The sequence below is a fragment of the Gopherus evgoodei genome, chromosome 2 (genome assembly GCF_007399415.2).
Source record: "Gopherus evgoodei ecotype Sinaloan lineage chromosome 2, rGopEvg1_v1.p, whole genome shotgun sequence".
NCBI lineage: Eukaryota > Metazoa > Chordata > Testudines > Testudinidae > Gopherus > Gopherus evgoodei.
In genome coordinates, this window is record NC_044323.1 from 286,160,603 (window position 1) to 286,173,106 (window position 12,504).

At 42.4% G+C, this 12,504-nt stretch overlaps 1 protein-coding gene across 1 annotated transcript in view; it reads right to left on the reverse strand.

Moving 5' to 3' along the window:
• COL22A1 (collagen type XXII alpha 1 chain) overlaps positions 1 to 12,504 on the reverse strand; it is a 327,940-nt gene that overhangs the window by 90,033 nt on the left and 225,403 nt on the right. Inside the window, 1 exon segment of the mRNA XM_030553879.1 lies at positions 9,025 to 9,078. Within this exon segment, the coding sequence (XP_030409739.1) occupies positions 9,025 to 9,078 (54 nt within the window).

Here is a 12,504-nt window from a genome sequence, read left to right on the forward strand (position 1 = left end):
CTACAGCAAATCAATTTGACTTGTATACAAATTGCCTATTGTTGTTCCCCTTCCCCTGACTTCTGCCTGTCCTTAGAACCCAAGCACGCTGGAGCAGAGACTGTTCTTGAATCTGTGAAAAGGACCTACCCCATAGTGGGCACTGCTACAAATAATTATAATACATTGGCTATATTTTACCTCAAATATTTCACCCAAGTCAATAAGCACATGCCACGTCTTCTATATACCTTTTCCTCTTGTTGCTGAGAATCAAGATTAAAGTAGAATTTGGTTTTACTGATGACCACTTTTAGTGATCATTCAATTGTACAGAACAAAACCCTCCTTCCAAAAGCCAGTTCCCAGTGGAGTCCCTTTTAAATTCTGATCTGAGAGAGAGGAGGACACTGAGTTACAAGGGTCTTTCACTTTGATTTTGTTTGATATCTTTTCTTCCAAAGGACCAAGCAATTTCACATCTTTCCAAGTGTCACTTAGGTGCAAAGCACTTTATAGGCTGTGGGAGGTAGAACCAATTATAACCTGGCTGACCTGCCTTGGCATTAAAAAACAAGATAGATATTTCCATGTTTTTAATGTAACCGATGTGGGAACTTCACCCTTCTTTTAATCTGGATGCAACTGCCACCCACATAAGATTGAGGCGCAAATAGGATTTTTCTCCTTTATAATCTGCTTGCCTCCCCATTGTGAGTCACTTGCTGATATCACAACCGCATCCCATACGTGTGACAACACATCTCTTTATCATGGTGGAATGAGATTTCCTTTATTCAGCAACTTATGCTGATACAACTTTTTCTTTACATAGCATCAAGAGATAAGGAGAGGGAGTGCAATCTAGGAGAGCATAGAACAAAGCTAGGAGAACAGGGTTCTATTCTCGGTTTTGCTACTGTGACTTCTTGTGTGGCCTTAAGCAACTTACTGCCATGCTCTGGGCCTCAGTCTCCCCATTTGTAAAATGAAGACGAAGCCTGCTTCACAGGAATTTTGTCAGGCTGAATTCATTTGTAAAGTGAGAGGAGATCATCTGAGTAAAGAGGCTATAAAAAAAGTGAAGTGTTCCCATCTGGTTACATTGCACAGGAATTGTGCACATAAACCTTATAACTGGTTAAGGCTCTTGCAAGCGTTCCCCATGCACCAAAAGTCAAAATATCAAAAATATTCAGACAGACAATGAAAAATTCTGAAAAAATTCAATTTTGAAACACTGGATGAAACATTTTCACATTTTTGATCAAAAGAAAATGTTTCAAAATTTCAGATTTTTTTTTAAATTTTGAACTGACATTTTGAAATATTTTTTTCCAAATATTGATTCAAGCTGAAATATTTTGTTTGGACTTTCCCAATGGAAATCAAAAAAATTTGACAATAACATTCTCCAGTGGGAAAATGTTTTGGTTGAAGAATTTCAACCAGCTCTTTTTACAGAAATTAACGTAGGGACTCTTCTCCATGCTTAAGAATTTAATTCAAGTGTCTGAAGGCTTTTAGAACCTGACATTCTACATAATCAGAAGGATGGTTTGCCTTGTGACTTCCCAGCTGGGTACCAGAGATGAGATGATGTGGGATGCTTTCTCCTTTTATGACCTTTCTTGTTTCGAAGGTTGTCAGAGAAAGAGAGATTTATTCTAACTGTTCATGAGTTACTTTTCACAGTCTCATCAACCACTATATGAGGTTCTCCTTCCCCATAGGAAGGTCTGCGAATGCAAACAGAGCACCAGGTGCTTTGGCCTGAGCTCACTGTTCTGTAAAGGATTGGGGAAGAGGTCAATGGGTGCACTATTCATGGTATATATGAGGGTATAATGGTTTCTCCAGAGAACTTCGACTGGAATTGAAGCTGCATAGATTTAGCTCACATATTCCATGCTGCTGTCCAAAGCCACTTGTACCATTAAATATACTTAGACAAATACTGAATCCGTATAACAAAGATTGCAATGCGTGTTTTTTTAAGATAGCTCATAGACTCATGTAAATCATGATTATCTAGTCTGACCTCCTGCACATTGCAGGCTACTGACCCTTACCCACCCACTCCTGTAGTAGGTCCATAAGCTCTGGTTGAGTAACTCAAGTTCTCAAATCTTGATGTAAAGACTTTCAGTTACAGAGAATCCACCATTTACTCTAGTCCAAACCAGCAAGTATCTCGTGCCCACGCTGCAGAGAAAGGCAAAAAAAATCCAGGGTCTCTGCCAATCTGATCTGAGGGAAAATTCCTTCCCAACCTCAAATATGGTGAATCATTTAGATCCTAAGTATGTGAGCGAGACCCACCAGCCAGACACTTGGGAAAGAATTCTCTGTAGTAACTCAGAGCCTTCCCCTTCTAGTGTCCCATCTCTGTCTATTGGAGATATTTGTCATTGCAGTCATTCTCCTCATACCAGCCCATCCATAAACTCCTCAAGCTCAGTCTTGAAGAAAATTTGAATCCCCCTCCCACAACTAGGTTCCCTCTCTCCCCCAGAAGACGGTTCCAGAACTTTACTCCTCTGATGGTTAGAAACCATCTAATTTCTAGCCTAAACTTACTGGTGGCAAGTTTATATCCATTTGTCCTTGTGCAACCATTGGCTCTTAACTTAAATAACTCCTCTCCCTCCCTGGTGTTTATTTCTCTGATGTATTTATAGAGAGCTCTCATATCTCCCCTCAGCCTTCATTTGGTTAAGCAAAACAAGCCAAGTTCTGCAAGTCTACTCTCAGAAGGTAGGTTCTCCATTCCTTTGATCCATATAACACTTAAGCCATGTAACAAAGATTGCAATGAATGGTTTTTAGGCAGCTCATCAGTTTATGAGTGAGTCAGCATTTAGGCCACACAGAATTATTTGACTGCTGATATAATGCTAATAAAATACATGGCACTCATGCTAATAGGCCTTTTTCAGCTCCAACTTCTAGGTTTGTCTTTACTCATCTGCAGAGCTATTCACAGCCACTTAACCTCTGAAATTTCATCTTTTGTTAAATCTTCACTAGTTCCATCTGGCAGCCTCATCTCAGGGCTTGACTTCACATTCAGCATCACAGCTGCAGCACCTACTGAAGATGCTACCTATCTTGACGGGAGAGCTTCTCTTGTCAGTATAAATAATCCACCTCCTGGAGAGGTGGTAGCTGTGTTAACGGGAGAAGCTCTCCCATCAATATAGTGAAATCTTCATGGGGGGTTAGGTCAGTAAGTCTACACAAGTCTACACTATGGATCTATACTGATATAATTGCATCATTCAGGGGTGCAGATTTCATAGGTGCTGGAACTAGAGGTGCTGGGGATGCTGCCGCATCCCTTGGCTTGAAGTGATTTCCACCAGACACAGGGTTTACAATTTGGTTCAATGGCTCTCAGTACCCCCACTATAAAAATTGTTCCAGAGCCCCTGGGGGATTTTTCACACCCCGAGCAAGGTAGTAATATCAATATAGATCTGTAGTATAGACTTGGCCTCAGTCTCCCACTCTCTCCTCTCCTTTGTCAGGCCTTCACTGTTGTCATCCCAAGATCCCCAATCCTTTTCACAATGTACCGTATATACTAGTTCATAAGCCGAATTATTTTAGTAAAAAAAGGAGGCATCAGAGAAGGGGTTTGGCTTATCAACAGGTAAAGAGAGGGAGAGGTGGGATACAGCCCCTCCCCCCCAATAGAGGGGCAAAGAGAGGCAGCAGAGCCAGCAGGGAAGAGACCGAGCCAGAGTGTCCCCACTTCTGGCCATGCTGCTCTCCCCACAACGTCTGAAGCAGCTGCAGCTCCGGGGCTGGCAGGCTGCAGCTGCGAAATCCACCTCGCCCACTAGAGCAGGCTGCAGCCATGTCGCCCGGTCTGGCCCACCGGAGCAGGCTGTGGCCGCGCCACCCAGCCCATTAGAGCAGCTCCAGCGGGCTGGGAGATTTTGTTTACTTAGGTTTACCTCTGTGCCTGCGGATGCTCAAGGTAAACAAACTGTCTCAGCCTGCAAGTGGCTTATCCTGATGGACCAGGAGCCAAAGTTTGCCAATCCCTGAATTATAGGGTCATCTTATGAACGGGTCATAAAAAAAATCCATTTTTACTTACTCATCTAGGGGGGGGTCAGCTTATAAACGAACTGGATTATGATCGAGTATATACGGTATCTCAAAACTCCCCTTTTCTACTATGCCTGCTACAACCAGCTGACATCTGAACAACCACCCATTTGGGGTCCTTACATCTGTTCTTCACCTCTCCCCTAGCCTGCTGCCCACACCTCCTTACACTAACATTTCCAATGCTAGATTTTTGATAAATGTTGCATTACAACACTAAATTTTATTCTCCACTCAAATCCTGTTTTGTAAATCAAGAGAATAGTAAAAGGATATAGAAAGAGACACTGCTGGAAACACTGAAAACCAAGGCCCTAAGGGCCTGTAGTCATGTACATTTAACTTGCATGGCTTTTTAATCATTTTAAGTGCTTGATGCATCATTCATAATGGACCAGGTCTCTAGTTATTAAGCCAAGTGGCATGATAACTGGAGCACCAACGTTTCTGAACAAAAATTACTGATAATCTCCCGAGGCCATAAAAATGCAGAGCTTTGTACACTGCAGTTTCTCACTGAGAATATCTTCTTTCCAGCAAAAAAAAAAAAAGTGTTTGCTTAATTTTGTATCTTAGCATAAGGCACAGCCTGGGATTTCTTATGTTTATTGATGAACAAGCTTAATTTCTCCTTTTTGTTTGTTTTTAATGGTTTTTATTCAGTCAGTACAACAAATTAAAACAACAGAAAACATTCATCAGGGTTTTTTGGCTTCAATGCTATTAACAAGCTAACAGGCTCCAGATTTTTTTTTTCCTTTCCCTGTTTCAATTCTTAACAAAGATGGTCCTGCACCAATCCTCCCACTTCAAGACCTTTGGGAGAGTTTGGATTCAGATCTAAGTTTTGCAGTTCAGGCACATCTCTGATTTTTACACACCCCTTACTAAAGTCTTACCACGTAAATAGGATGTTAAGAACTCAGCACATCCTAGGTTTATACACAAGATCTCTTTAAAAAGGTAATCAGAAATCAGAAGTGCTCTGGATCTATGTGGGAATCTAAACTAGATTCCAGATTCCAGCAACTGTCAGTACCCAGTTCTGTACCCAGATTCCAGCAACTGTCATTAATGCTGCTCTTGCACCACTGTTAAGATACTAGTGTAGATGGGTTCAGGTGTTTTTATCACTATCCCAAACAAATCTACTCAGAGCAGGAGGAAAAACTGCCTCAGCCTATTTACATTAGCTCTTCTCCTACTGTGCTACTCTACAGAAGCTCTTATACCATTGCTAGTGCTTGCGAAATACAAATATTAATTTTGCTTAAATAGATGAGGCAGATGTAGAAAATGTGCACTCAATAGCAGCTCACACACAACTGGTTCTGGCTGAAAAAAATTCCACATTCTCAATTGCAACAAGTTTTTTTGGTTGAAATATTCGTGAAAAAAGAGTTGTCACAAAAGCTCTATCCTATTTTTCAACCAGTTCTTCACACAAGCTGAGAAGTGTCACGTGTTTTGTGGAGGGAGGGGATGTTATCATAGGCACTGGTGTCATCTCATAGTCTTTTCTCAACCTGTCACAGGATCTTTCCCTTCCTCCCGGACAGCCATCAGAGACAGGCAGGGAGGACAAGAACTGCTGCGAGGTATTCCACTGCCCCATGTGAATTGAGCTTTCACTCAGCGCCCCGTCTCCTCCTAGACACAAATCATTCTCATTCAATGGCCCTAGATAAAGACACACACTGGTTCAACCCACTCACGCCCCGCAGCATGTGTGAAAATGTGCTGTGATCCCATGATTGCATCTGTCCTGTGCTCTACCCCAACTCCAATGGGGTCTATACTACAGTTGGACCGAAGCTCTGGAGATTGATGCACCAGGGGTCGATTTAGTGGGTCTAGTGAAGACCCACCAAATTGACCGCAGATCGCTCTCTGGTTGACCCCAGTACTCCACCCAAAATGAGAAGAGTAAAGTAAGTTGATGGGAGTGTGTCTCCCATCGACCCAGCACCATGTAGACACCACAGTAAGTCAACCTAAGCTACGTCGACTCCAGCTACATAATTCACATAGCTGTAGTAGCATAACGTAGGTTGACTTACTATGGTAGTGTAGATGTAGCCAGAGTAGAATTTTGAGCAGGAGAAGGCAGAACCTGTGACTGTTCTTTAAGGACCTCATCTGAGACATTCTCTTTTCCTCTTGAGTGTTCCATGAATCCATGCGCTGGTGTACTTAAAAGACAATAAAGCAGCAATGGTAAAAAAACAACAACAAAAAAACCCATAAAACCTGCCATTAAAAAGTGCCATAAGGTGGAAGGTGCTGTCATTATGACCAAATCTGAAGCTCTTTTTATCCAACGTGTCTGGAAGTCTGCAGTCACATGCCCAGCTCAGGGTGCTGTTACAAGAACATGCATCATTTTCTTTATTCTTAAAGTTAATATAAATAGAGGAACAGCAAATGGTCAGTCAATTTAAAAATCCCTTGATGGTACTGAAGTTTTATCTCTTTCTGATCAACATAAAATGTGCAAGCTTCGTTTTGCTAGTGCTAAGGGAAAAGCTGCGTAATGCAAAATCAGCAATCTTTTTCATCAGGAATATTGAAATAGTGCCCTGAAAGTTTATAAAAACCCCCGCAGAGCTTCAGTTAAAGTAGAATTATGTTCATCGTGTAATCGTTAATTATTTATTAATTCAGAGACAGAAATCCGGAACTGTATTTTTTTTTTTTTAAAAACTGGGTTGTTCATAATGTCCATAACACTCAACGGGAAGTTTTAATGTCATCCAACATTACAAAGAAATCTTTAAAATGTATCTGAAAACACATTAATACATTCCCGTTCCCCACAGCTGCTGAATAACTACTGAACCAGATGCTGCAGAATGAAATGAGTCCCGAAAAGCACAGACATTGCAAGACGCAGACCCAAAATGGCAGCATTCTAAATTGGCTGTAATGGGCTTCACCTGAATCAACATAGCAAACTACTGGATTTTGTCTCTGATGGCTTTCACAGTCATCTCAACAGCTTAATACAGAACATTTGCTATAGAATCCATTTCTAGCTGATGTTTCCTAGTAACAAGAGCATTACTTGCCAGGGGAAATAATAAGTATCAGCAAAACAAAAACAACCAAAAGTTAACTGTGTCTTATTCACCGTATATATAACCCATCACTGTAGAATCTAGACTTTTCTGTGTCTGAAAGTTTAACTGATTGTAGAGCTAAATTCCCCAATCTTAGGACTGATAATGTATTATTAAAAAGGGGATTAATGTGTTGTTATATTCTCTCCTGGGTACTCAATTGGGGAGTGTGGTCACAGACGGGTCGAGAGGGTATGCGACATCTTCCCTTTCCTTATGGTGAGAAGAGAAGGGATTCTGTAACAGGGCAGTCACCTCCTGAGAACTCCCTCATTGCCAGCAGGAGCTATGCAGTACCCTGCCTCAGTTTTCCTCCTCTTCAGGACTCTTTAGTAAACTTCACACAGGCTTTCTTGCTGCTAATACCAGGGCTGGTTTAATAACAAATAATTCAAAACAATCCTCAAAGTTCGCAAATGAAATCCATCATTAAAGCTCATATAGAGTTCAGGTGGGAGCTTTTCTGCCCCAGTTTGCTCTGTATTGAGCACTCAGCATCTAGGCTGGTTTCCCTGGCATACTGTTCTCCTGTAGAGCCTGGTTCAGGACCTCCCAAAGGAGGCGGTCCCTGCGGCTCCTCCCCCAGACCGATCTCTCTCAGCCCTTGTCTAAGGCCTAGGTGTCTTTTAACGAGTCAGCTTACTCTAGGGTGACCAGACAGCAAGTGTGAAAAACTGGGACAGGGGGTTGGGGGTAATAGGATCCCATCTAAGAAAAAGACCCCAAAATTGGGACTGTCTCTATAAAATCGGGACATCTGGTCACCCTAGCTGACTCCCTTAGTCCCATCTCCTCAAGCTGGGAAGAAGCCAATTTATTAGGGCATAGGTAGAGTTGGCCCCATTTCCCCTTAAAGGAGCCACTCATCCTGTGACAAAGTCCCAAAGCATTTTTCTGTTGCAAGATGGGGTCACTGTACAGAAACAGTTGTGAATCACCGCTCCTTTAGATCATCTTGCATGGCTTACAAAAGCCGCTGGAAAGGAAATGAGAGTTGGAGGCGCCAAGCGACAATGTGGTCCCCTTGCAGGGCATATGTCACCCCATGCTCGAGCCAACGGGCCAAATTCTGCCTTAATGTACTGCTCATGCAACGCCACTGACCCCTGCAGAGGTCAGAAGCCGGCCCAGTAGCCTTAGAACAATGGGCTATGTGAGTACAGACCCAAGAGTGGGAATCTCCCTTGCTCTGGAGAACTGAACTGCAAACACATCCTGTTAAAGAAAGTTCCGTCTCTATCTTCTTTATCCACCCTCCTCCCCTTCCTCCCCTAAAGGAAAAGTGAACCCCAGAGGCCTCCATGGGATGTGCCACCTGACCAATAGCAAAGCAAGGTTTAAATAGCCCCTTCCCCTGCTGCACTGACAGGGCATCTTTCTGCAATGATCAGTTCACACAGTCAGTAATTTGCAGAGATGCTGCTCTAAGTACTGTAAACCGAGAGGCTCTCACTCTGGGAATAGTGATGTAAAAGTGATGTCCAGAGAATGCCCTGGTTCAGGTACCTCGTGAGAGACTGTTAAGAAAGATTAAAGTTAATGCGAGACACTGGGCCTGGCTCTTCTTACTCAGACTGGTGTAAAAGAGGAATAACTCCATTCATGCTCCTGGGGTTACACCACTGTAAAACTGGTGTAAAGAAAAGGAGAATCAGTGCCACTCATTGTATGCAGCACTGCTGTCTGCCTGAGGGCTTCTTAAGAACAAATGTTATTCATACAGGGGTGTCGCTTTTTACCAAAACTCTGTCATGTCTGGTTTTATTGCTATTGTGTTTCTAAAGAAACAAGCATAAATGTCACTCACCTGAGGTCCAGGCAAGCCATCGAGACCCGGGAGACCAACTTCACCCTTCTTGCCCTGTGCAGTCAAGAGAAAATCAGACATTACAAACCAACAGCAGAGACTGCTTCTCACTTAGTCCAGGATGTCTCTTTGAAACACACATGGACCAGCAAAGAAGTGCAAATGTTAACCGCACAGAACAGTTAGAATTCACAGGCCAGATTCTGCCCAGGATTTGTGCACACAGCTCCCAATGACTCCCCTGAGTCTGTAAAATTCTAAATTGTGCTAATATTGCACTGCCAAATTGAGATCTACTCTGGAAAACAGGATAGAGTCACAACAGAGCTGGAGTACTCGGAAGCCGGTGCTATGGTTGAGGTCCGTCTGTAAGCGGACGAAATTCCCTTGAATTAAAACTCAGGCCCATAACCTGAAGACAGAAAAGAATGGTTTATGCTCATGGTCAACCAGTGATCATTGATGATGCGCTGAAGAGGTTTTAGCTGGGGGATGTATGTGATGGCCAGCAGCGTTCTGCTATTTTCAACAATTTTCAATAACAATTCCATTATTTTCAACAATTTTCAATATTTCTACAACCTATCCTGGAAAATGATCCCCCACTCTCAAAGGCCTTGGGAGGCAGGCCAATCCTCGCTTACAGACAGCCCCCCAACCTGAAGCAAATACTCACCAACTACCCACCACACCACAGAAACACTAACCCAGGAACCAATCCCCGTAACAAACCCCGTTGCCTTCTTTGTCCCCATATCTACTCTGACAACATCATTCTAGGACCCAACACACCAGCTACACTATCAGCGGCTCATTCACCTGCACATCTACTAATGTGATATATGCCATCGTGTGCCAGCAATGCCATGTACACTGGCCAAACCAGACAGTCTCTATGTAAAAGAATAAATGGACACAAATCAGACATCAGGAACAGTAACACACAAAAGCCAATAGGAGAACACTTTAATCTCCTGGGACACTCAATAACAGATTTAAAAGTAGCCATCCTTCAACAAAAATATCCCTTCAAAAACAGACTTCAAAGAGAAACTGCAGAACTACAATTCATTTGCAAACTTAGCACCATCAATTTGGGCTTGAATAGGGACTGGGACTGGATGGCTCACTACAAAAGCAATTTCCCTCTCTTGGTATTGACATCTCCTCATCAATTATTGGGAGTGGACCACATCCATCCTGACTGATTTGGCCCTGTCAACATTGATTCTCCACTTGTAAGGTAACTCCCTTCTCTTCATGGGCCAATATATATTATACCTGTAACTGCAATTTTCACTCCACGCATCTGAAGAAGTGGGTTTTTTACTCACTAAAGCTTATGCCCAAATAAATCTGTTAGTCTTTAAGGTGCCACCAGACTCCCCGTTGTTTTCACAGTTAAATAGAAAGTTGACCTGTGAAAGGCTAAGATCTGTTTACACAAACACATTTTATTGATGCGGTAGGTTCTCAGCCAAAATTTCCCCTCTTCCCACTGTTTTGCATAGAGTTGTGTGCCAGCTGTCTGCTCTTTCACCTTAGAGGTGGTTGCATTTCAGCACTGTTGCGTATCTGTAATCTGTAAAGAACTTTAAGAGCCTCTGAGATGAAAGGTACTATAGAAAAGTAAAATATACTCTTATTGTCTTGGTACCAAACATCTCACCACTTCATAAACCAAAAGAGCCCTCTAGCATGACTGCCTGTTAAAATAAAACAAATTGTTTAACAATAGACTCATATGTTTAATATAATTTCACTGGTCTTCCTTCACCAGACGTGTGTAACTGTCACAAAGCTGTCTAAACTTCCCCCACTGGGTTTCCCTGACTGCTGCCTTTAAAATGCTTATTCTCAATTTTGGCGAACAGGTGAGTAAGTGGGGGAAGGGAATGTTGCTGCAAGAAAACTAAGCTGAAGTTTATAAATTTCACCGGCAGAATTGATACTCTTCTGCACATCTGTGTTGCTCACACAAACATGCACACATACACAGAGACAGATGTGCTTGTCCAGTTATGGATATAGACCTATACAAGTAAAGCACACAAGTCCACATCTGGATTTTTTCCCTATATTTTTTCACTATATATAGGGAAAAAATCCTTTCCTAGGAACCAGTTTCAGGTATCCTAGGAAAGTTGAATTCACTCTTTCCTTTGCTAGTACATGGTGTGCACATAAAAAGTTCACTCCAGTATTAGAGAGCTTACTAGTTCCAGTGCTAGTCCCTATACTTAATAAGAAGGGGGACAGCACTAAACTGGTAACAATTCTAGAACTAGAATTCCAGAACTGGTAACAATTCTAGAACTGCCAAACTCGATGTCCCAGAAAAGCAATTTTCCATTTTTAATGTCTACACTCCTGTTAATGAAAAAGTTTTGCTTCTGGGAGGAAGTAACAGACACCACAAACTAATATCATGCAATGGCATCCAATGAGACCTCTAGATTCCCCTATGCGGAGATCTATGGAAACACCTGGATACTCCAGAGACACATAAGGTGTTTCCAGTCAAGGCTGGCCTGGCAGATCTGGCTGATCTTTCTGCAGGCCCAGAGGGCGATCTGCAGAGGAACCCAGGAGGCTCCACTGTGGAAGGGAAGCTGGATGCAGGAACTGGAGTGTGCACATATGAGGGGTGCACCATATACTCATTTTGGAATCCGGCTCTACCAGGTCTTGGGGCACACCGACAAACAATGGAAATCTGGTGTATGGTCCAAAGGGGAGGTGAGTGTGGAGAAAGGATAACTGAGGATTGGATTACATTTAGGACATCTGGATTCTTGTCTCAGCCCTGCCAGAGACTTCCTGTGTGACCTCAGGCAAGTCACTTAAAACACTTAGTGCTTTGGTTTCCCATCTGTAAAATGAGGGAAATAATCTCTACATCACAGCACTATTCTGCATATAAACCCGTCAATAGCTGGGAGGTGGACAGATGCTATGGCAATGTGGGGGCATATAAGCACCTAAAGAGAAAAAGAAGTTCTCTTTCTATTCTTATAGCTTATCCAAAATGTGATTAAATAAATCTCATGTGCTGAGTGGTGTGATTTCTTTTACGGATCTATCTCATGATGATCCCATGCTTTGTGCATGTGACTGTGTTGTAGAGTTTACAGTTGAGAGAGAGATTCAGGTGTTTCCCGGTGTAATAATCTCCTTTGCTTGGGTCAAATTCTGTCCAGGGAGGGACACATGTGGTTCTCAAGGACTTGAATGGCAGGAGAGCAGATGGAAATGTGCCAGAATGAGAGTTTTCAGTGAAATTTGTCTATATTTTGTATTTTAATGGGGCGAGGGGGATATGAAAAAAGGAGAAATGTTTCAGTTTTTTCACCTACTCTATTAATTGAGGTCAGTGAGTCTGAGGGCAGAATCAGGATCTTTGCTTATTTTTCTCTTAATAAAAATAAATACTGTCAAATGACTAAAAATGAAAGAAGCAACTGACAAAGTGATTAGCAG